The 24,352-nt window shown below is 41.5% G+C and overlaps 1 protein-coding gene across 15 annotated transcripts in view; it reads right to left on the bottom strand.

Moving 5' to 3' along the window:
- PPEF1 (protein phosphatase with EF-hand domain 1) overlaps positions 1–24,352 on the bottom strand; it is a 149,919-nt gene that overhangs the window by 11,024 nt on the left and 114,543 nt on the right. For 13 of the 15 annotated variants that reach the window (XR_012429808.1, XM_074028973.1, XM_074028976.1 and 10 more), the window contains 2 exons: positions 12,354–12,539; positions 9,862–10,004 (listed from right to left, as the gene is read on the bottom strand). The exons of the other annotated variants lie outside the window; for them this stretch is intronic. Coding sequence is in view for 12 of the 13 variants with exons in the window: in XM_074028973.1 (XP_073885074.1) it covers positions 9,862–10,004; positions 12,354–12,539 (329 nt within the window). In the remaining variant the exon portion in view is untranslated. The remainder of the gene's footprint in view (positions 1–9,861; positions 10,005–12,353; positions 12,540–24,352) is intronic. 15 annotated transcript variants of the gene reach the window in all.

The raw sequence follows: 24,352 nt of genomic DNA, 5'->3' as shown, positions 1-24,352 counted from the left end.
ACAACATACCAAAACATATGGCATACACTGAAGTAGTGCTTATATAAAAATGTATAGCTATAGGTGCCTATATTAAAAAAGAAAAAAGATCTCGAATCAATAACATAAACTTCCACTTTAAAAAATTGGAAAAAGGCTGGATGTGGTGGCTCACGCCTGTAATCCCAGCTACTTGGGAGGCTGAGGCAGGAGAATCACTTGAACCTGGGAGGCAGAGGTTGCAGTGAGCCGGGATCACACCATTGCACTCCAGCCTGGGCAACAAGAGCAAAACTCCATCTCAAAAATAAATAAATAAATAAAATAAAAAATTGGAAAAAAGAGTAAATTGAACCCAACATAAGCAGATAAAAGGAAATAATAAAGAATAGAACAGTAAGAAATGAAATAGAGAATGGAAAGATAATAAAGAAAAATCAACAAAACTAAAAATTGGTTCTTTGAAAAGATCAACTAAATCGTCAAACCTTTAGAATGTCCAAGAAAAAAAAGAAAAAAGCCTCAAATTTCTAAAATCAAGAGTGAAAGAGGGGACATCATTACTGACCTTACAAAAGTAAGAAAGATTATAAAGAAATACTAAGAACAATTGTAGACCAATATATTAGATAACATAGGACCAATTGCTAGAATGACACAAACAATCAAAACTGACTAGGAAGAAATTTAAAAACTGAACATGCCTGTAACAAGTAAAAAGACTAAGTAATCAAATGATTCACAAAGACAAGCCCAGAGCCAGCTGGCTTCACTGGTGAATTCTATGAAACATTTAAGGAAGAATTAATACCAATTACTCACAAACTCTTCCAAAAAGAAGAGGTGGGAATATTGCCCACTTAGAAGCTAATATTACCTTGATACAAAACCCAGATAAAGATCACAAGAAAACTACAGACCAGTATCTCTTAGGAACATAGATACAAAATCCTCAACAAAATACTAGCAAATGGCATCCAGAAACGTATAAAAAGGATTATACACCATGGGTAAGTGGGATTTATTCTAGGAATGCAAGCTTTGTCTAATATCTGAAATCAACCAATGTAATATACCATATTAACACAGAACAAATAAACAATGGGAAAAGGACTCCCTATTCAATAAGTGACACTGGGATAACTGGCTATTCATATGCAGAAGAATGAAACTGGACCCGTACCTATCACCATATGCAAAAATTAAGTCAAGATGGATTAGACTTATTAATAAATGTAAGACCTCAAACTATAAAAATCCTAGAAGAAAACCTAGGAAATACTCTTCTGGACATCAGCCTTAGGAAATAATTTATGACTAAGTCCTCAAAAGCAATTGTAACAAAAACAAACACTGACAGATGAGAACTAATTAAACTAAAGAACTTCTGCACAGCAAAAGAAAATATCAACAGAGTTAGCAGACAACCTAAAGATTTGGAGAAAATCTTCACAAACTATGTATGCAACAAAGGTCTAATATCCAGGATTTATAAGGAACTTAAACCAGTCAACAAGCAAAAACCAAATAGACCCATTAAAAAGTGGGCAAAGGATATGAACAAACACTTCTCAAAACAAGACATGTAAGTGGCCAACCAATATGAAAAATGCTCAACATCACTGAACATCAGAGAAATGCAAATCAAAACCACAATGAGATACCATCTCATACCAGTCAGAATGGGTATTATTCAGAAGTCAAAAAATAGTAAATATTGGCAAGGCTACAGAGAAAAGGGAATGCTTATACACTGTTGGTGTAAATGCAAACTAGTTCAGTCACTGTAGAAAGCAGTTTGGACATTTCTCAAAGAACTAAAAATGGAACTCCCATTGGACCCAGCAATCCCATTACTAGGTATATACCCAAAGGAAAATAAATAATTGTACCAAAAACACATGCACTTGTATGTTCATCATAGAACTATTCCCAATAGCAAAAACACGGAATCAACCCAGGTGTCCATCAATGGTGGATTGGATAACGAAAATGCAATACATATACACCATGAAATACTACACAGCCACAAAAAACCAAAATCATTTCCTTTGCAGCAACATGGATGCAGCTGGAAGCCATTATCCTAAGTGAATCAACATAGGAACAGAAAATCAAATACCATATGTTCTCACTTTTAAGTGGGAGCTCAACATTGGGTACACATGGACATAAAGATGGGAACAATAGACACTGGGAACTACTCGAGGGGGAGGGAGAGAGGAGGGCAAGGGCTGAACAACTAAGTATTGGGTATTATGCTCACTACCTGGGTGACAAAATCACTCATACATCAAACCCCAACATCACACAATATACCCATGTAACCAATCTGCACATGTACTCCTTGAATCGAAAATAAAAGTTGAAATTTTCAAAAATCACATGATCATCTCAATAGATGCAGAAAAACTTATCTGATGAAATTCAATACTCTTTCATGATAAAAACACTAACCAAACTAGGCATAGAAAGGAACTTCTTCCACTTGATGAGAGGCATCTACACAAATACAAAGCTAACATCATACTTAATTATCAAAGAGTGAATGCATTCCCTTAAGATCAGAAATAAGACAAGTATATCTGCCTTCACCAGTTTTATTCAACACTGTACTGGAGGTTTTAGCCAGGATGATTATACAAGAAAAATAAAACCAGGATGATCATACAAGAAAAATAAAAACAAGGGATCCAGATTGGAAAAGAAGTAAAACTATCTCCATTAACACCATTAACAGATATGATCTAGGATATAGAAAATCTCAAGGACTCTACTAGAAAAAGATTAAAACTAACAAACAAGTTAATCAAGATTGTACAAGATCAATATCCAAAAATCAATTGTATTTCTTTTTTTTTTGAGACTGAGTCTCGCTCTGTCGCCCAGGCTGGAGTGCAGTGGTGCGATCTCGGCTCACCGCAACCTATGCCTCCCGCATTCCAGCCATTCTTCTACCTCAGACTCCCGAGTAGCTGGGACTACAGGCATGTGCCACCATGCCCAGCTAATTTTTGTATTTTTAGTAGAGACAGGGTTTCACCATATTGGCCAGGCTGGTCTTGATCTCCTGACCTCATGATCCACCTGCCTCAGCCTCCCAAAGTGCTGGGATTACAGGCATGAGCCACCGCGCCCAGCCAATCAATTGTATTTCTATACACTAGAAATCAAGAATCTAAAAATATAATTAAGAAAACAGGCCAGGTGCGGTGGCTCACATCTGTAATCCCAGCACTTTGGGAAGCCAAGACCGGAGGATCACTTGAGCCCAGGAGTTTGAGACCCAGCCTCGGCAACACAGTGAGACCCTGTCTCTACAGAAAATTGAAAAAATTAGCCGGGTGTGATGGTGCATGCTAATTTTAATGTAAGGCCCAGGAATTTGAGGGTGCAGCGAGCTATGATCACATTACTGCACTCCAGCCTGGGTGACAGAGTGAGACCCTGTCTCCAGAAAAAGAGAAAAGAAAAGAAAAGGAAAACAATTCCATTTACTATGGCAGCAAAAGGAACAAAATATTTAGAAATAAATTTAGCAAAATAAGTCCTAGACTTATACATGGAAAAGTACAAAATATTATTGAAGGAAATTAAAGAAGATTTAAATAAATAGAACAATATTTCACGTTCATGGATTGGACAACTTAATATTGTTAAGATGGTAATAGCCTTCAAACTGATCTACAGACTCAACATAATCCCTATCAAATTCCCAGCTGGTATTTTTGCAAATTGACAAGCTGATTCTGAAATTCACATGAAAATGCAAGGGGCCCAAAATAGCCAAAACAATCTTTAAAAAGAAGTACAAAGTTCAACTCACATTTACCAGTTTTAAAACTGTAGTAAGTTTGTAAAGTTATAATAATTAGGACAGCATGGTACTGGCATTAGGGTAGACACAGACTTAGACAAAAGGAATACAATTTAAAGGCCAGAAACAAACCCTTACATTATGGTCAACTGATTTTTGACAAGAGTGCCAAGAAGGAAAGAATAGTCTTTGAGTCACGGTTCTGGGACAACTGGATATCCACATGTAAAAGAATAAAGCTGAACTCTTCCTTCACACCATATACAAAAATTAACTCAAAATGGATCAGAAACCTAAATATAGGAGCTAAACCTATAAAACTCTTAGAAGAGAACATAGGAATGAATCCTTATGACTCTGAGTTAGGCAATAATGCCTTCTTAGATACAATACCAAAAAAGCACGAGCCACACAAGAAAAAAAACAGATAAATTGGATTTCATCAAAATGAAAAATGTTTGCACTACAAATAATACCACAGAGAAAGAGATAAGACATCCCACAGAATGGGAGAGAATATTTGCAAATCAAATATTGAACAAGTGGCCAGTCGTGGTGACTCATGCCTATAATCCCAGCACTTTGGGAAGCTGAAGCAGGTGGATCGCTTGAGCCCAGGAGTTCAAGATCAGCCTGGGTAACATGGTGAAACCCCATCTCATCAAAAATACAAAAATTAGCCAAGTGTGCTGGTTTGTGCCTGTAGTCCCAGCTACTTCAGAGGCTGAGGCAGGAGAATCAATTGGGCCCTGCAGGCCAAGGCTGCAGTGAGCCATGATCGCCTAGGCAACAAAGTGAGACCCTGTCTCAAAAAAATATACATATGCTGAATAAGTGATGTGTATATAGAATAAAAAACTCTTGCAATGCAAAAATAAAGAGTGACAATTAAAAATGGAAAATGAACCTGAAATATAATATTTCTAAAGAAGATGTACAAATGTCCAATAAATACATGGAAAGATGCTCAACATCATTAATCATTAGGGAACAACTCAACACTACAATGAGATTCTACCTCACACCACTAAGACAACAATAAGAAAAAAGAGATCAAGCTGGGCGCGGTGGCTCACACCTGTAATCCCAGCACTTTGAGAGGCTGAGGTAGGGAAATCACCTGAGGTCAGGAGTTCGAGACCAGCCTAGCCAATCTGGTGAAACCCCGTCTCTACTAAACATACACAAATTAGCTGGGCATGGTGGCACATGCCTGTAGTCCCAGCTACTCAGGAGGTTGAGGTGGGAGAATCACTTTAACCCAGGAGGTGGAAGTTGCAGTGAGCCGAGACTGTGCCGCTGCACTCCAGCCTGGGGCAACAAGAGTGAAACTCTGTCTCCAAAAAAAAAAAAAAAAAAAAAAAAGAGATCATAGCAAGGGTTGGCAATGATGTAGACAACTTGGAATCCTGACACACTGATGGTGGAAATGGTAAACTGGTAAGCCCCTTGGGAAAAAGTTTGCAAGTTCCTCAAAATGTTAAACATAGAGTTACCATATAACCCAGCAATTCCATTACCAAGTATTTACTCAAGAGAAATGAAACATGTACACACAAAAACTTGCCCATGAATGTTCATAACACCATTGTTTATAATAACCAAGAAGTGGAAACACCCTAAATGTCTATCAGCTCATGAATGGATAAACAAAATGTGGTCTATCCATACAATGGAATATTATTCACCCATAAGAAGGAATGAAGTACGGATATAGAATACAGCATGAATGACCTCAAAAACATTGTGCTGAGTGAAAGAAGCCAGCCACAGAAGATCACATATTGTGTGATCTCATTTACATGAAATGCCCAGAATAGGCAAATCCACAGAGACAGAAAATAGATTAGTGGTTGCCTAGGGCTGTGATGGGAGGAGGTGACTGGGAAATGACTGCTCAATGGGTATGAGTTTTCTTTTTAGGATGGCAAAAATGTTCAAAAGTTAGATAATGGTGATAGTTGCACAACTCTGTAAATGTACTGTCACTGAATTGTAAATGGGTAAACTTTGTGGTACGTAAATTACATCTCAATGTAGCTGTTAAATTTGAGAATTTGTGTGTGTGTGTACAGAGAGACAGAGACAGAGAAAGAGAAATTTTCTAAACAAAGGTAAAAATCCAAAAATTATAATGAAATTATAAACACGGTATGTTGTTTTTCAGATTGTCCAATGTTATAACCCTTTTGAAGTAGCTATTAAAATTTTAAACATATAAATTCCATAAATTCCACACTGTAAAATCTTACATTAAAAAATTCACTAAAACTTATGGATATATGTCCACACACACACGCGCATGCGCACACACACACACAGAGGATTTTTCCAGCTTTATTGACATAAAACCATAGTTATATTTATAACTGGCAAATAAAATCATATATATTTAAGGTATACAGTGTGATGATTTGATATACATGTATCTCCAGATAGCCTCTACCTCTCAGCCCCTGGCAACCACCATACTACTCTCTGTTTCTATGAGTTCGATTTTTTTAGATTCCACATACAAGTGATGTCATACAGTATTTGTCTGACTTATTTCACTTAGCAAAATGCCCTCCAGGTTCATCCGTGTTGTCATAAATGTCAGGATTTCGCAGGGCGCGGTGGCTCAAGCCTGTAATCCCAGCACTTTGGGAGGCCGAGATGGGCAGATCACGAGGTCAGGAGATCGAGACCATCCTGGCTAATACGGTGAAACCCCGTCTCTACTAAAAAATACAAAAAACTAGCCGGGCGAGGTGGCGGGCGCCTGTAGTCCCAGCTACTCGGGAGGCTGAGACAGGAGAATGGCGTAAACCTGGGAGTCAGAGCTTGCAGTGAGCTGAGATCCGGCCACTGCACTCCAGCCTGGGCGACACAGCGAGACTCCGTCTCAAAAAAAAAAAAAAAAAAAAAAGTCAGGATTTCTTGTTTATGTTGGAATAATTTTCCATTGTGCATGTACAATCAGCCCTCTGTATGCATGGGTTTCCCTTCAGTGGAATTTTTTTTTTTTTTTTTTTTTTTGAGACAGGGTCTCATTTTATTGCCTAACCTGGAGTGCAGTGGTGCGATCTTGTCCCACTGCAGCCTTGACCTCCCACGCTCAAGTGATTCTCCTGCCTCAGCCTCCAGAGTAGCTGGGATTACAGGTGTGCACCATCACGTCCAGCTAATTTTTGTATTTTATGTAGAGAAGGGGTTTCACCATGTTGCCCAGCTAGTCTCGAACTCCTGGGCTCAAATGATCCTCCTGCCTCAGCCTCCCAAAGTGCTAGGACTACAAGCGTGAGTCACTGCGCTTGGCCGAATTTATTTTTTTTTAAACAGATGGTTGTGCCTGTACTTAACATGTACAGACTTTTTCTTGTCATTATTCCCTACACAATATAGTATAACAACTATTGACATAGTATTTACATTGCATTCGGTATTATAAGTAATTTAGAGATGATTTAAAGTATATGGAAGGATGTGCATAGGTTTTATGCAAATACGATGCTATTTTATATAAGGGACTTGAGCATGCAGGGATTATATATATTTATATATATATAAAATATATATATAAAATATATAAATCCACACATGTATATCAGTCACATTTTCTTTTTCTGTCTTGACAGACACTTGGGTTGTTACCATATCTTGACTATTGTGAATAATGCCACACTGAACATGGGAATGCAAATATCTCTTCAAGATACTGATTTCATTTCCTTTGGATATATACCTAGTAGTGGGATTGCTGGATCATATGGTACTTCTATTTTTAATGTTTTGAGGAACCTCTATAGCATTTTCTATAATGGCTGTACTAATCCATATTCCTATCAACAGAGTACAAGCGTTCCCTTTTCTCCACACCCTGGTCAACACTTATGTTTTGTCTTTTTGATAACAGCCATTCTAACTGGTGTGAGATGGTATCTATCTCATTGTGGTTTTGCTTTGCATTTCCCTGATAATTAGTGACTTTGAGCATCTTTTCGTGAACTTGTTGGCCATTTGTATGTCTTTGGGAAAATGTCTATTCAGGTCCTTTGCCTATTTTTTAAATTGGATTACTTGTTTTGTTTTTTTTGTTTTTTGTTTTTTGTTTTTTTTGGGCTGTTGAGTCGTATGAGTTCCTTACGTATAGGAATGCTAGTTATAGCATTGTTTTTAAATGCAGAATCCTGGAACCAATCTGGATGTCTATCAGTTGGATAAGATTTAGTTGCTTCATAACTGTTATGGTACATGTATACTACAGAATAATATGTATGTACTAAAAAGAATGAGTTAGGTCTATCTTTACTAACTTGAGGTGATGTTCATGATATAATTTTTAGGGGAAAAATTCAGTTGCAGAATACAGTGTGCAGTGTGATTCTAACTTCATATATATATATATATATATATATATGGCTGGGCGTGGTGGCTCATACTGTAATCCCAGCAGTTTGGGAGGCTGAGGCGGGCAGATCACAAGGTCAAGATATCAAGACCATCCTGGCCAACATGGTGAAACCTCATCTCTACTAAAAAAACAAAAATTAGCTGGGTGTGGTGGCGCACACCTGTAGAGACTGAGGCAGGAGAATTGCTTGAACCCGAGAGGCAGAGGTTGCAGTGAGCCGAGATCACGCCACTGCACTCCAGTCTGGCAACAGAGCAAGACTCCGTCTCAAAAAAAAAAAAAGAAAAAAATGTATGTACAGGCTGGGCACAGTGGCTCACACCTGTAATCTCAGCACTTTGGGAGGCCAAGGCAGGCAAATCACCTGAGGTCATGAGTTCAATACCAGCTTGGCCAATAAGGTGAAACTCCGTCTCTACTAAAAATACAAAAATTAGCCCAGTGTGGTGGGGCACGCCCGTAGTCCCAGCTACTCGGGAGGCTGAGGCAGGAGAATCACTTGAACCCAGGAGGTGGAGGTTGCAGTGAGCCAAGATTGTGCTGCTGCACTCCAGCCTGGGCGACAGAGCAAGACTACTTCTTACAAAAAAAAAGTATGTACATTGTTTATCATCTTTCTCTTCATACTGAGATATGTGTTTGATGAGGGGACTTCGGCCTATCTTGTATTATCTATGCCTAGAACGGTATCTGACACATGGTAGGTACTCAAAGGTTTTTTTAAGTTCTATGACTGAATAAATGCTTGTCTATTTTTGTAAGAGCAAGAAGAGGGTGGAAGGGGCCATTCTAAGCTGCTAGTTTTAGTTACCTCTGGGGAAAAGGATAATTGAGAAGGGAGAGAAGATTGTTAACATTTTCTTTATTCTTCTTTGCTTTTTTTTTTTCTGTTGTTAACAACAAACATGTTAGTTCTATAATGTAAAAAATCTTAGACTGGCCACAGTGGCTCACGTTTGTAATTCCAGTATTTTGGGGGCCAAGGTGAGTGGATCACATGAGGTCAGGAGTTCAAGACCAGCCTGGCCAACATGGTGAAACCCTGTCTCTACCAAAAATACAAAATATTAGCCAGGTGTGGTGGCGGGCCCTTGTAATCCCAGCTACTTGGGAGGATGAGGCAGGAGAACTGCTTGAATCTGGGAGGCAGAGGTTGCAGGGAGCTGAGATCGAGCCACTGCACTCCAGCCTGGGCCACAGAGTGAGACTCCATCTCAAAAAAAACGTAAAAAGATAATGTGAAAGGGAGAAAAGGAGTATAAGCTATGAATGCCATCACATGGAAAGAGACACTCAACTATTTGTCACATACACTTCTGGATAGAGAAGAGAAAGGGGCAAGAGCAGATAGAGCTGTTTGGGGGTCAGAGAAGGCTGTAGGTTAGGGGACTGAGTGGGTGTGGGGAATCTTCTTTTCTTTATATTCAGTTATGTTTCTGAGGACTGACTGCTTTATCCATCTAGAAAGATGTACAAATTTAGAATTGCTCCTTTTGGTTTCAATTATGGGTGCATTCACCACTTGGTGTCTGGAACTATTTCCATTTTGTTGATACTAATGAGTAAGCTATAAATGACTGTCTTCATTCACGTGGCTGCTCTGAGTCACGTGGGACTGGTTCTAATGGGTCCATGAGACCAGTGCTCTGTGTTCTCCGTATAGTATACACACCTTTGGCGAAGAGGCTGAAAGCACGTTGCTTTAGTTACTTGGTACTGGAAAAATCGAGGAGCTGTACCAGAACATAGTTTGATGTAAGCTCCTCGATTGCTGCCTTCTTCATAATAATTAGAAGCAGAAAATATAGTCACAACCTGGTTAAAGAAAAAGAGGGTCAGCTTCACGTAAAATTAGTTCTCAAAAAGTCATTCAATAAGGTCAGAAATAGCTCAATTGTTAAAAAGCAAGAATCAAAGAAAGTTCATAAACCCTGCAAATCATCCAAGTCCTATGTGATTTCTATTATTGCATCGGAGGAAAACAAGGCTACTCCCCAGTGTCCCCAGGAGCACTAACTCCTGGCCACTCAGCCAACATCCTCAGCGCATGGCCCTGCAATCCTGGGTACAATTTTAGTGCCAAATCTCAGAATCCTCTTTAATGTCTGATTTTGCGAATTCTTTTTCCAAGGAGATAAATCCCCTATTTTCTTGTCTTGTAATAGTTGAGCATTCAGAATGAAATTTGTCTGGTATTTCAGTTTTTTTCTTCTGCCTGGAGCAGAGTGATTTAGAAGGTTCAGGGCCCGAGAAAGTCAGTGCTTTAAGGGCAGAGATGCAGTGGCTAGAAGAAGGGACCACGACCATTATCTTGTGAAGGAACTAGCCTTGGGCTGTGGTAGAATATGGGAGGATACTTTTTTTTTTTTTTTGAGATGGAGTCTCGTTCTCTCACCATGCTGGAATGCAGTGGCACGATCTCAGCTCACTGCAACCTCCACCTCCTGGGTTCAAGCAATTCTCCTGCCTCAGCCTCCCGAGTAGCTGGGACTACAGGTGTGTGCCACCACGCCCAGCTAATTTTTGTATTTTTAGTGGAGACAGGGTTTCACCATGTTGGCCAGGATGGTCACTATCTCTTGACCTCATGTCCACCTGCCTTGGCCTCCCAAAGTGCTGGGATTACAGGTGTGAGCCACTGCACCCGGCCGGGAGGACCATATTTGTGGGTGACAGGGAACCTGGCTTAGGCTCTCTTCTGTCCTGATGAGCATGTCACTTTAGACAAGCCACTGCTGTTTTCTATCTATTTTTCTATCTATTTTCTTATTACAAAGAAACCCTAAACAATACTTGCCTTACTCATCTTGCAATGTTAGTATGAGCTGAAAATGAATTAATAGAGGTCAGAAAAACAAAGTGCTGACACAGAGGGAAATGCCATACAACTTGGTATCCATTTTTATTTATTGCTGTTCACCATAGAAAAAGGTGCATTCCAGGCCAGGTGCGGTGGCTCATGCCTATAATCCCAGCACTTTGGGAGGCTGAGGCAGGTGAATCACCTGAGGTCAGGAGTTTGAGACAAGCCTGGCCAACATGAAACCTTGTCTCTACTAAAAATTCAAAAAATAGCTGGACATAGTGGCGGCCGCCTGTAATTCCATCTTCTCGGGAGCATGAGGCAAGAGAATCGCTTGAACCCAGGAGGCAGAGGTTGCAGTGAGCCGAGATCACGCCACTGCACTCCAGCCTGGACAACAGAACGAGACTCTGTCTCAAAAAAAGAAAAAAAAAGAAAGAAAAAGGTGCATCCCAGGACAACTTGGGACAAGAAACCAGCTCCTCAGTCCTCACCTCCTTTAGCCTTTGATCAGACACCACTGAAGGAACACAACACACTCCATTTTAGTGGCTGTAGCTAAACTGACTACAGTGAGCAACTTGCTGGAGGTTGCCTACTGAGGGAGCTGAAGGGAAGTGTGGTTTGTGTTTTGGGCCCTGCACGAGGAACAGGTAAAAAGTGCAAGAGCAAACTGGATTCACTGTTGCCTTTTATGCACTCTGTGAGGAAAAGGACATTCTCAACCCCACTGTGTGGGACAGTTGCCTTACAAGTAGTAAAGAACCAAGCCTTTCTGTGTGTCTACTTAGTGCCATGTATCAGAATTTCTGTTTCTGAGGCCGGGTACGGTGGCTCACGACTGTAATCCCAGCACTTTGGGAAGCCGAGGCAGGTGGATCACCTGAGGTCAGGAGTTCGAGACCAGCCTGGCTAACATGGTGAAACCCTGTCTCTACTAAAAATACAAAAATTAGCTGGGTGTAGTGGCGCACACCTGTAATCCCAGCTACTTGAGTGGCTGAGGCACGAGAATCACTTGAACCCGGGAGGCGGAGGTTGCAGTGAGCTGAGATCACGCCACTGTACTCCAACCTAGGCGACAGAGCAAGACTCCATCTCAAAAAAAGAAAAAAAAAAAAAAAAAAGAATTTCTGTTTCTGGGATTAGGGAAGATCAGGGAAATAAACCAAATATCTTTTAGGACAAGGGACAGTGAGGATCTTTCAAACAACCTAGATATAGCCCGCCTTCTCTGGTTTCCGTTTGGTACTAGAAAAGATATCTTCTCATGGGCTTCTAGGCCAGACATACTCTGTGAAGAAAAGACTGTGCTTAGGGGAAGGATGTTAATGGGAATGTCACTAACAATTTTAGCTTACCTTCCCATCATGACAGATTTCATACCCTTCGGGCTTACATTCATGAGACCTGATGAGCATCTTCAACTGGTATTTATTAAGAATCTTGGAAGTAACATCTGGTCCAAAATAGCAGCCCCCTCCTCGGCCCGTATTTGGAAAACAGCCGTTTTTGCCTCTGGGATCACTCCACAGAATATCAATAATCTTGGAACAACAAACCAGATTTTGCTGTAACTTACAAGTGAGATTATATCTTTCTAGATTCCGACTTGTCAGAAATATTAACCCAGGGTATCCCAAAGACTACTTCTCATTCTTCCTTGAAAATTGTTTCAGGCCTGGCGCAGTGGCTCACGCCTGTGATCCCAGCACTTTCGGTGGCTGAGGTGGGAGGACTGCTTGAGGCCAGGAGTTCAAGCCCAGCCTGGGCAACATGGTGAGACCTCGTCTCTACAAAAAATACAAAAATTAGCCGGGCATGGTGGTGCATGCCTGTAGTCTCAGCTACTAGGGAGGCTGAGATGGGAGGATCACTCAAGCCTGGGAGGTTGAGGCTGTAGTGAGCCATGATCACTCCACTGCACTCCAGGCTGGGTGACAGATGGAGACCCCGTCTCAAAAAAAATAAAAAGAACATTGTTTCATATTCACCTCCTCCATGAATATCCAATACAGCAATAACAATAACCAAGAATCAGCCCTTATCCTTTTTTTTTTTTTTTTTTTGGCTTTAAAAATTCCATCACAATTGTTTGACAGTTGTTGAATCTACAAGGTTCTTTTCTCTTAAGAGAACTTCATTGTCACATTCAGGGGAGAAATTAGCTCCCCACAATGCCCACACATTAGGTGTGTCTTAACATGTTCAAAGACATAAGGTAGGTCTCCTGCTGTGGCTCTGGGCCAGGTTTTTGTCCTGTTGAGCACATAGCCTGAGGAAGCCCTTGCTGTTTCCCAACACAAATGTGGAAACCTGTTCATCTGAGGGTGTCTCCTAAAGCATCTCCTTCACCTTTCCCCCTCCATGGTAAGTACAGTCTCAGTTTCAGCAATACATTTAGCAACTGTTTTCCACAACGTGTTCTCCTAAATCCACAAGTGTTGTATAACATTTCCTTTGGGGTGCAGGAGAGGCAAATGCAGGTTACGTGATGTCCAGGACTAAAGATCCAAATTTTTAAAATCATTTTTCTGCCGGGCACAGTGGCTCTTGCCTGTAATCCCAGCACTTTGGGAGGCTGAGTCAGGAAGGGTGCTTGGGTCCAGGAGTTCAAGACCAGCCTGGGTAAACATGGCAAAACCCCATCTCTACAAAAAATTAAAAAATAAAAATTAGCCAGGTATGGTGGTGCACGAATGTGTTCCCAACTACTTGGGAGGATGAGGTGAGAGGATTCCTGAGCCCAGGAGGTTGAGGCTGCAGCGAGCCATGTTCATGCCACTGCACTGCAGCCTGGGCAACAGAGCAAGACACTGTCTCAGAATAAAACAAAATAATATTTTTCATGAAGATTGGAGGCTCCCTCTTTGTGGCTTTCATCTATCTGTAATGTTTCTTTTCTTTTTTTTTTTTCTGTGATGGAGTCTTGCTCTGTCGCCTAGGCTGGAGTGCAGTGGCATGATCTCGGCTCACTGCAACCTCCACCTCCTGGGTTCAAGCGGTTCTCCTGCCTCAGCCTCCTGAGTAGCTGAGATTGCAAGGGCCTGCCACAACACCTGGCTAATTTTTGGTATTTTTGGTAGAGACAGGGTTTTACCATGTTGGCCAGGTTGGTCTCGAACTCCTGACCTCAGGTGATCCACCCACCTTGGCCTCCCAAAGTACTGGGATTACAGGCATGAGCCACTGTACCTGGCCTGTAATGCTTCTTTATTGAAACTTCTATAACAGCTTAAAGAGTAGTGAGAAAAACTCTCTCTGCCATTAAAGCTATACAACCTTGAAAATCCTCCCTGGATCTCACTTTTGAGATCTTTAGAATCAGGCATTTGGACCAGTTGACCTGTAAAGTATCTCAGATTCTAACAGACTGATTCTAACAGTCTCTGTTTTCCACATGCTTCTTCTGAGTGCATGAAAAAGCAGGCATGTGAAGTTGCGCAGTTATTCCAGTGGGTCCAAATCAGGTCTGGAGAACAGGACCAGGAACTGCTAAACATGATTGTACAGCCACTGATAAGTATGGTATGGAAGAGGAGCTAGAAATAAGTGAGGAAAAAGACAGTGAGGTGAAAAGAGCAGAACTGGCAGGAGAGCTACCCTGGAATAAGCACCTGGTCAGAACTAGAGAAAAGAGAAACCCTGTACCAGGCCCACATCAGACACCTGCAGAGTTTTTGATGATTGAAGTGACAGTTAAAACCACCCAAAGAAGAGTCAGCCCAGGGCGCTCCTTTCTCCCCACTGAATGCCGACATCAGCACAACCGTACTCTATGAATAAATATAATGGAACCCCTTTACTTCGCTGGTGTTTATGACAAAAATAACACTTGCATTTTCGACTGAGTCAAATCTGGCTCTTATACCATGATGTCATGTTTGGGGACATAATTTGACCTGTAATATAATAATGGAGGAAAGAGGGAAATCAAGGAGTTGTGCTTTGTTAGGAGGGGATTAAGCTTTCAATTTCTACATGGGATGCAAATCATTTATAGCCAAAATTACCCCTGGGAAACCTCTTGTTACCCTTAACATATATAGTTGCCCCTCAGTATCCAAGGTGGATTGGTCCCGGGACCACCTCCTACATCCAGGATACTAAAATCTGTGGATGCTCAAGTCCCTTGTATAAAATGGCATAGTATTTGCATATAACCCACACCCATCCTCCTGTCTACAAATGGTCCCTGACTTACAATTTTCAACTTCACAATGGTGCAAAAGCAACAAGCATTCAAGAAGCTCCTTGACATGAGGGAATTATGTCCAGATAAACCCATCATAAGTCAAAGAGTATCTGTACTATAAGTCATCTCTAGATTGCTTATAATACCTAATACAATGTAAGTGCTATGTAAATAGCTGTTATGCCATATTTTAAAATTTATATTGTATTGTTATATTGTTTTTTTTCCAAATATTTTCAATCTGTGATTGGTTGAATCCACAATGCAGAACCCCGTGCATATGGAAGGTTGACTGTATATGGTTGTATGTATACAACTCTATACAATAATATGGATATGTGAATGTTTTATATATATTATATAGATAATATGGAAATATTAATATTTTATATATGTGATAAAGGATATGAAAATAAAATTTTCCAGTATTTTTCTCCTTTATTGCCATATGCAATAATTGAAATTTACATAAATTCAAGGTACATATGATGGGACTCTGTTGAACTAGAATAAGCACTGGCCAAAGAGTTAGCACTTCAAGTAATTACCTAAGTCACCTTGGGCAAATCACTTATCATATTCAGGCCTTAGTCATCATCAATGGAATGAGGAAGATATATCTAACACTCATTTTTCTTTGATTCTAACTCATAAGGGGTAACAATTTTTAAGAACTGAGCTTGTCCTTCAGAATCCACTCCATGAGTTTTGCATTTCTTTTTTCTGTCTAGAAATCATTTCCTTGACTAGGTTTACCCAGATCGTAGTGGTAACGTAAGATTAATTCCAGAACTCACAAACAAAAAAATTGCATAAAAGCCCCTTTGTTGGTGAAACAAATTCCTCAGTAGAAACCATCTCTTTCTTGTCAACAACACATTATCCTCTGAAATGCAGGAGCCTTGGGGTGATCACTGCATGAAAGACTAATTAATTCTTTACAACGTTCTTTCCTGAAAATTTTCAAACAAAAAAATGGGAACGTTTTACTGAATTACAGCTTTTATATGACCTGATCAACAAAAATCTATGTGTGTCAGCCTTTTAAATCTCCTCAATCTAAAATAAATCCTTCAAGAAGCACCTTGCGCATGTCTGCGGCTCTAAGTAATCCAGTCTCCAAAAGTGTGCTTCGAGGGAGAGTTAATAGCTCTGAAAGGTGTATCTAAATGCTTCTCTTCTAAAACATTAATACTACAGATTCACTATTCTTTCATATTTTCCTTTAGTTATACATCCTCCCTTCCAGCTTTTGACCATGTCATTTTAAATTAATTAATTATTTTTTGAGACAGAGTTTTGCTCTTGTCGCCCAGGCTCGAGTGCAATGGCGTGATCTCAGCTCACTGCAACCTCTGCCTCTTGGGTTCAAGCAATTCTCCTGCCTCAGTCTCCCGAGTAGCTGGGATTACAGGTATGTACCACCACGCCCAGCTAGACCATGTCTTTTTTTTTTTTTTTGGAGATGGGGTCTTGCTCTGTCGCCCAGGCTGGAGTGCAGTGGCGTGATCTTGGCTCACTGCAACCCCTGCCTCCCAGGTTCAAGCAATTCTCCTGCCTCAGTCTCCCGAGTAGCTGGGATTACAGGTGTGCGTCACCACGCTCAGCTAATTTTTGTATTTTTAGTAGAGATAGGGTTTCACCATGATGGTCAGGCTGGTCTGGAACTCCTGGCCTTGTGATCCACCTGCCTCGGCTTCCCAAAGTGCTGGGATTACAGGCGTGAGCGACCACGCCTGGCCTAGACCACGTCATTTTAAAAACTATGCTTAGGCTAGACGTGGTGGCTCACCCCTGTAATTCCAGCACTTTGGGAGGCCGCAGTGGGTGGATCAAGAATGAGGTCAGGAGTTCGAGACCAGCATGGCCAACATGGTGAAACCCTGCCTCTACTAAAAATACAAAAATTAGCCGGGTGTGGTGGCAGATGCCTGTAATCCCAGCTACTTTGGAGGCTGAGGCAGGAAAATTGCTTGAACCTGGGAGGCGGACGCTGCAGTGAGCCGAAATCACATCATTGCACTGCAGCCTGGGCGACAGAGCAAGACTCCGTCTCAAAAAAAAAAAAAAAAAAAAAAAAAAAAGCTATGCTCAGCCCAAACCTTCCAGCCAGGGATCCTAGATTTCTTTAGATGCCTTCCTCCTGCTCCCTATCCACCCTTTAGGCCTCATTGAATAAGGGCTGACTAAAGTAGGTCACATCATTCCTGAGAATGCCTGTCACTCTCATCTATCCCTTCAAAAAAAGAGCATGGACATTCAAGTCAACCTCAGGATCAAATCCTACTCTATCACTCCCTAACTAGCCAACAGACCTCAATCAAGTCATTTCCCTCTTGGGAGCCACCTCAATGCAGCTGACTACATTATTTAAAATCGCAATTTTTTGGCCGGGCGCGGTGGCTCAAGCCTGTAATCCCAGTACTTTGGGAGGCCGAGGCGGGTGGATCACGAAGTCAGGAGATCGAGACCATCCTGGCTAACATGGTGAAACCCCGTCTCTACTAAAAATACAAAAAACTAGCCGGGCGTGGTGGCGGGCGCCTGTAGTCCCAGCTACTCGGAGGCTGAGGCAGGAGAATGGCGTAAACCCGGGAGGCGGAGCTTGCAGTGAGCCGAGATCGTGCCACTGCACTCCAGCCTGGGTGACACAGCGAGACTCCGTCTCAAAAAAAAAAAAAAAAAAAAAAAAATTGCAATTTTTACTGGGCGCCGTGGCTCATGCTTGCAATCCCAGCACTTTCGGAGGCAGAGGAAGAAGGATCGCTTGAGCCCAGGAGTTCAAGACCAGCCTGGGCAATATAGTGAGACATTGTTTCTACAAAAAAATCAAAAAATGAGGTGGGAGAATCACTTGAGCCCAGGTGGTCAGGGTTGCAATAAGCCATAATTGCACTACTGCACTCCTACCTGGACTACAGGAGTGAGACCCTGTCTCAAAAAAAAAAAAAATTGCGGCCGGGAGCGGTGGCTCAAGCCTGTAATCCCAGCACTTTGGGAGGCCGAGATGGGCGGATCACGAGGTCAGGAGATCGAGACCATCCTGGCTAACACGGTGAAACCCTGTCTCTACTAAAAATACAAAAAACTAGCTGGGCGAGGTGGCGGTGCCTGTAGTCCCAGCTACTCGGGAGGCTGAGGCAGGAGAATGGCGTAAACCCGGGAGGCGGAGCTTGCAGTGAGCTGAGATCCGGCCACTGCACTCCAGCCTGGGCGACAGAGCGAGACTCCGTCTCAAAAAAAAAAAAAAAAAAAAAAAATTGCAATTTTGTCCCCAAGACCAGTTTTCCTGTTCTCCCTAACTCTGCTCTAGTTTTTATTTTTCCCATAGAACTTATCACTTAAGGCTGGGCGCAGTGGCTCACGCCTGTAATCCCAGCACTTTGGGAGGCCGAGGCAGGCGGATCATGAGGTTGAGACTATCCTGGCTAACACAGTGAAACCCCGTCTCTACTAAAAATACAAAAAAGTTAGCTGGGCGTGGTGGCGGGCGCCTGTAGTCCCAGCTACTTGGGAGGAGAATGGTGTGAACCCGGGAGGCGGAACTTGCAGTGAGCCCAGATTGCGCCACTGCACTCCAGCCTGGGAGATAGAGCAAGACTCCGTCTAAAAATAATAATAAAAAAAGAACTTATCACTTAAGGTATATCATTTATTTATTATTATATTGTTTATCATGTAACTCCTCCCTTTAAAATGTAAGCTCTGCAAGGTAACTGATCTTTATTTAGTCATTGACATTTCCCAGAAGCCTAGAACAGTGTATGACACATAGTAGGTGCTCAATAAATACCTGTTAAATGAATGAATAAAGAGAGGGGAGTCATTCAGGCTATAAATAATTTAAATTATTTTTGAAATCTTTTTGGCCTCTGTCCCCTTGTAAGTCTGTCTTACAGAGTATCATATTCATCTCTGTACAGTGACTTAACTCTGATTAAATATATCCCCACATCTCAGTGAACATAAGGGAAAATTTAAACTATAGCACTCTGCCAAGAATTATGAATTTCCATGACTACAAGATAAAATAAAGAGTATATGATCTTTATACAAAACAGCTCATAGATATTAAGAAATAAAGTAATTGTGAGCTCTGTTTTTATCTGGAAATTTCGGCTCTAGCATAACTTATGTGTGTGTTTATCCACTATGTACCAGGAACTGAGGAAAGAAAATTAGGGGCACAACTGAAATGATTAAACATCAGAAATGAGGTTCTGGCCCATTTTACCCAATGTCAGCTCCGATCATGTGTGTGGGGTCTGCAAGACGCCACATCTCTATTGTTTGGGGAGCGGGAGGTTCTGTTGTGGAATAGCGAGCCCCAGTCTCCTCCCTCCCACTTCTTAAGGCTCTAACTCATCTAGGCTTCCAGAGGCCACAATTTTCTTTGTGTGCAGCTCCCATTTCTTTAACATTATCTTCTTTATTCACCATAATCCTAGAAGAGCTTGTTCTAACCTTCAGTCTTTGGGATTTGGATGTCAAGGTTTAAGGAGGCATCCCTTCCTACTTGCTATGAGTTGCCTCTCATGCTTACTTGATTTTTAAATATTTTGGACTCGCAGCCAATGATGAATACCATTTCTCCCTCTGTCTCTCTCCCTACCTCTCTCTCTCCTCATCGATTAGGGTATATTTTACACCAGAAATCACATTTTAGTCAACATTTTCAGCAATCAAGGTATAATGGTCCTAAATCAAGAAATAGAGGTTTCTTTAACAATGACTGAAGGGAAGTAAGAAATTCAACAGTGTTTGGTAATTGTTTGATTATGTTTCCCAGCTACAGATGTAACCAATATCACGTGGGCATGTGTCTTTGTGTACTTGTGACATTGCAAATGCATGTATGTGTGTTTATATCTGAAAACGAAAGCTACTTATTATGGTTATGATTCTATCTACAGGAAGAACACTTTTATCATTAAGCATCAGTCCATTTCCAATAATTTCATTTCAGTTCTTTCAGAACAGGAAACCTGAAGAAAAGTCTACAAAAGACCTTTCTAAGAGGTCATAACATTCCCATCCAAGAAGTTGAAAAACAGTGTTCTGGGGCCGGGCACAGTGGCTCACACCTGTAATCCCAGCACTCTGGGATGCCAAGGCAGGTGGATCACCTGAGGTCAGGAGTTCGAGACCAGCCCGACCAATATGGTGAAACTCAGTCTCTACTAAAAATAGAAAAATTAGCCGGCCATGGTGGTGCATGCCTGTAATCCCAGCTACTCCGGAGGCTGAGAGAGGAGAACTGCTTAAACCCAGGAGGCGGAGGTTGCAATGAGCTGAGACTGCGCCACTGCACTCTAGCCTGGGTGACAGAGTGAGACTCCATCTCAAAAAAAAAAAAAAAAACCCAAACAAACAAAACCCAGTGTCCTGTAACATCTTTTCCTATAGTGAGAGACATGGTGTGGCCTAACAGTTAAAAATGAGAAGTGTAGAGTCCAACAAATTTGGAATCAAATCTAGACCCATCATTTAGAAAATTATTCAACTTATGTGAGCTTCAGTGTCTTCTTTCGGGAAACAGGAATAATATTATCTACATCATCAGGTTGCTTTAAAAACTTAATGACATAATACACATAGCTGTTGTTCTTAAGAACTCATCCCTGCCATATGGGGTAAAAACTGACAAGAAAGCAGTTAAAATGTAGGACTGGAAATTTAGAAAAACGCCAAATTTCACCAAGACAAATGAGCAAGAGTACTCAGGAGTGATCAATACATTCTTGTTGAATGGATGAATGAATGAAGGGAATATTTATAGATCTTACTCCATGCCAGAAGCTGCCAGAGACTCTAGACAGGCAGCTCCGGATATGCACGCTGTCACAAAGATGAGTACACGGCTTATTGCCTTTACATCCATGTTTATAGACATACTAAGTACAGGTCTCAAAATGACAACATAATGACAGGAATGGCAGTGTTAGGGGCTTGGCAGACCCCCCCCCCAGTGAAACAACCATTTAACTTGTGAACATCTTTTTCTTTAAGACAGGGTCCCGCTCTGTCGCCCAGGCTGGAGTGCAGTGGCATGATCTCAGCTCACTGCAGCCTCCACCTCCCAGGTTCGAGCAGCCATGCTCCTGCTTCAGCCTCCCGAGTAGCTGGGACTACAGGCATGCACCACCACGCCCGGCTAATTTTTGTACTTTTTAGAGACGGGGTTTTGCCAAGTTGCCGAGGCTGGTCTCCAACTCCTGGGCTCAAGCAATCCGCCCACCTCAGCCTCCCAAAGTGCTGGGATTATAGGCGTGAGCCACCACGCCCAGCGGAAAATCACTTAAAAAAAAAATTAAACCAGTTGAAGCCACTGGAAATTGTCCTAATGGCATGCAGCATACGGAGAAACATTTAAGAAAACTTACTAAATTTTGATACCAACAGAGAGAGTGTGTGGCATTTGAGCCATGAGCTACTCTAACTGCCTTCACTGATCAGCATGAAGGATGCTCTACTTCAAGTGGACGCATCCAAGGCGGGGCTCCTTCTGCCCCAAGCTCTCAGCAGAGGGCTATGGTTTTGTCCCAGAAGCAGCAAGCTGATGGGCATCCCTCATTCCCCCCAGCTCTGCATTACAGAAGCTGGGTTCCAGGCAAGCACAGCAGAGAGGACTGGGGTTCACTTCCCCCACTCATTGGGCAGATGCCCTATCCTAGGCATGGCAGCTTGCAGGTGCTAGACCCCAACTGCCCCCACGCTTGCTTAATCATAAGGAAGAGGTGCTATGCCAGGAAGGGCAAGCCAAGAAGACCAGGGGCTATCATCCCTGCCTACTACCCTGCTTGTGGAACAGGGCCGTCACTGGAGGAAAAGTGGGTCACTGTCCCTGCTCCCAGGTGCAGTGTGATGGCACAGTGGTTTGGCCCAGGGGGAGAGGCAGGTCAAGAACAGAGCACTGCCACTCTGCCTAAGGGGACTGGCCTTATTTGGCACAGAGTGCAAGGAAGTTCATGCCTAAAGGCACTGTTGAAAGCAATGGAGATGTTGGGAATAAGCATTTACAAGGAGGATGGTAGTGCTGAGATACTAGTAGCAACAGTACACCAGCTAGAAGAAATTTAACAGACTGAATCGGGGAAACAGACAGATGAGAAAGGAGCCTTTGTGGAGGTCGGAGTAAGCCTCAAACATGGTTAAAGCCCTGCCCCTGCGAAGGGGTCCAGCTTTAATCGGATCAGACTGTAGAACACTCTGTGGGCCAGGGCATTGTTAAACACAATAGAGCAATCAGCTAGCAATTAGTGAAGGCTAACAGCTGGGACTGCTTCAAATAGAGGCAGATGGGTACGAAGCTTAAAGGAGAGATCAGGGAAAGAGACAAAGAGAGTCCAATTAAAACCACAGTAGCCCGGGTGGTCGGAGAAACTGTATGCATGCCCAAGGCAGCACTCTGTGAAGAGTGACATCAGAGGCTGCACACTGAAGGCGAATAGACTTCACTAAACTAGTCCAGACAAGTCACTCAACAAACAAACAAAAAAGCAAATAACAACAAGCCCCAGAGGGGCATGGGAATAACTACCTAGGGTTACTACAATGTAAGATTACACGACATGCGAAGAGGGCGGGGCAGGGGTAGGGGGTGGGGGGTGAGGGGGCAGAGTGGGGAAGCAGGCAACAAAAACTGCTTTTGAAGGGACTAGACGTTGACTTAGCAGACAAAGATTTCAAAGCAACTATTATAAATATGTTCAAAGAGACATATATAAAACACTCCACCCAATAAGAGTGAAATATATAGTCTTCTAAAGTGCACATGGAGCATTCTCCAGGATAAACCATATGCTAGGCCACAAAAAAAGCCTCAACAAATTTTAAAAGGATTTACCAAAAAAAGAAAAAAAGTTTTAAAGGAATTTAAATCAGGCAAAGCATGTATTCTCTGACCACAATCAAATTAAATTTTAAATCAATAAACGAAAGAAATATGGGGAATTCATAAATATGTGGAAATTAAACAACACACTACCAAATAACAGATAAGTTAATCACAAGGATATTTAGACAATACTATTGAAAACAAAAGCACAACATAGCAAAACTATTTTTTTTAAGTCAGCAGCAATTGTTTAATAACATAGCTAACTTAAGGGATGGAGCTAAAGCAGTACTTAAAGGAAGATTTGTATCTTTATTAAAAAATAAAAAGGATCTCAAATCAATGATATTACCTTCTAAGGAAACTAAAAAAAGAAGAGCAAACTAAACCTAAAACAAGCAGAAGGAAGGAAATGATAAAGATTATGAGGCAGGAAAATAGGGTCTGGAGGCAGGGAACATAAGGCCAATTCACACTTCAGCTATGACAGGAAATATCCTTTCCGTAGGGTTTATGCTGTAAATGACTCTGTAACTTTACTTCAAACTCTTCATTTACATAGGGTGTACTCCTAGTAACCAATGGAATCCTCTAGGGGGTATTGAAACTCCCAAAAATTCTATAACAGGGCCTTTCAGCCCCTATGCTCAGGCCACTCCCACACTCCCACACATGAAAGTGGAGTGTACTTTCATTTCAATAAAACCCTTCATTCCCTCCTTGCCTTGTTTGTGTGTTTTGTCCAATTCATTGTTCAAGACGCCAAGAACCTGGACACCCTCCACTGTTAATAATTAGTGCAGAAATAAATGAAATAGATAATAGACAACAATAGAGAAAAATCAATAAAACTAAAAGTTGGTTCTTCGAAAAGATCAATAACATTGACAAACCTTAGTGAGACTGAGAAACCAAGAAAAAACAGAGGAGACTCAAATTACTAATATCAGGAATGAAAGAGGGAATATTACTACCAAACTTTCAAGAGAAAAAAAAATTATAAAGGAGTACTACAAACAACTTTAGGTGAACAAATTAGATAAAGTAGATGAAATGAATTTCATGAAATGAACTTGTTTCAGGAAATGAAACAAATTCCAAGAAAGACACAACTACCAAAACACAAACTACTCAAGAAGAAACAAAACATTTGAATACAACTATAGCAAGGAAAAACATTGAAATTAGTAATTTTAAAACTTCCTACAAAGAAAAGCCCAGGCCCAGATGGCTTCAATGATGGATTCTATCAAACATTTGAAGAATTAAAATCAATCCTTCACAGACTCTTCTAAAACATAGAAGAGGAGACAATACTTTCTAATTCC

This window comes from Macaca fascicularis, chromosome X (genome assembly GCF_037993035.2).
Source record: "Macaca fascicularis isolate 582-1 chromosome X, T2T-MFA8v1.1".
NCBI lineage: Eukaryota > Metazoa > Chordata > Mammalia > Primates > Cercopithecidae > Macaca > Macaca fascicularis.
Note: the sequence above shows the minus strand (reverse complement) of the source record. Positions and strands in the feature narration are given on the sequence as shown.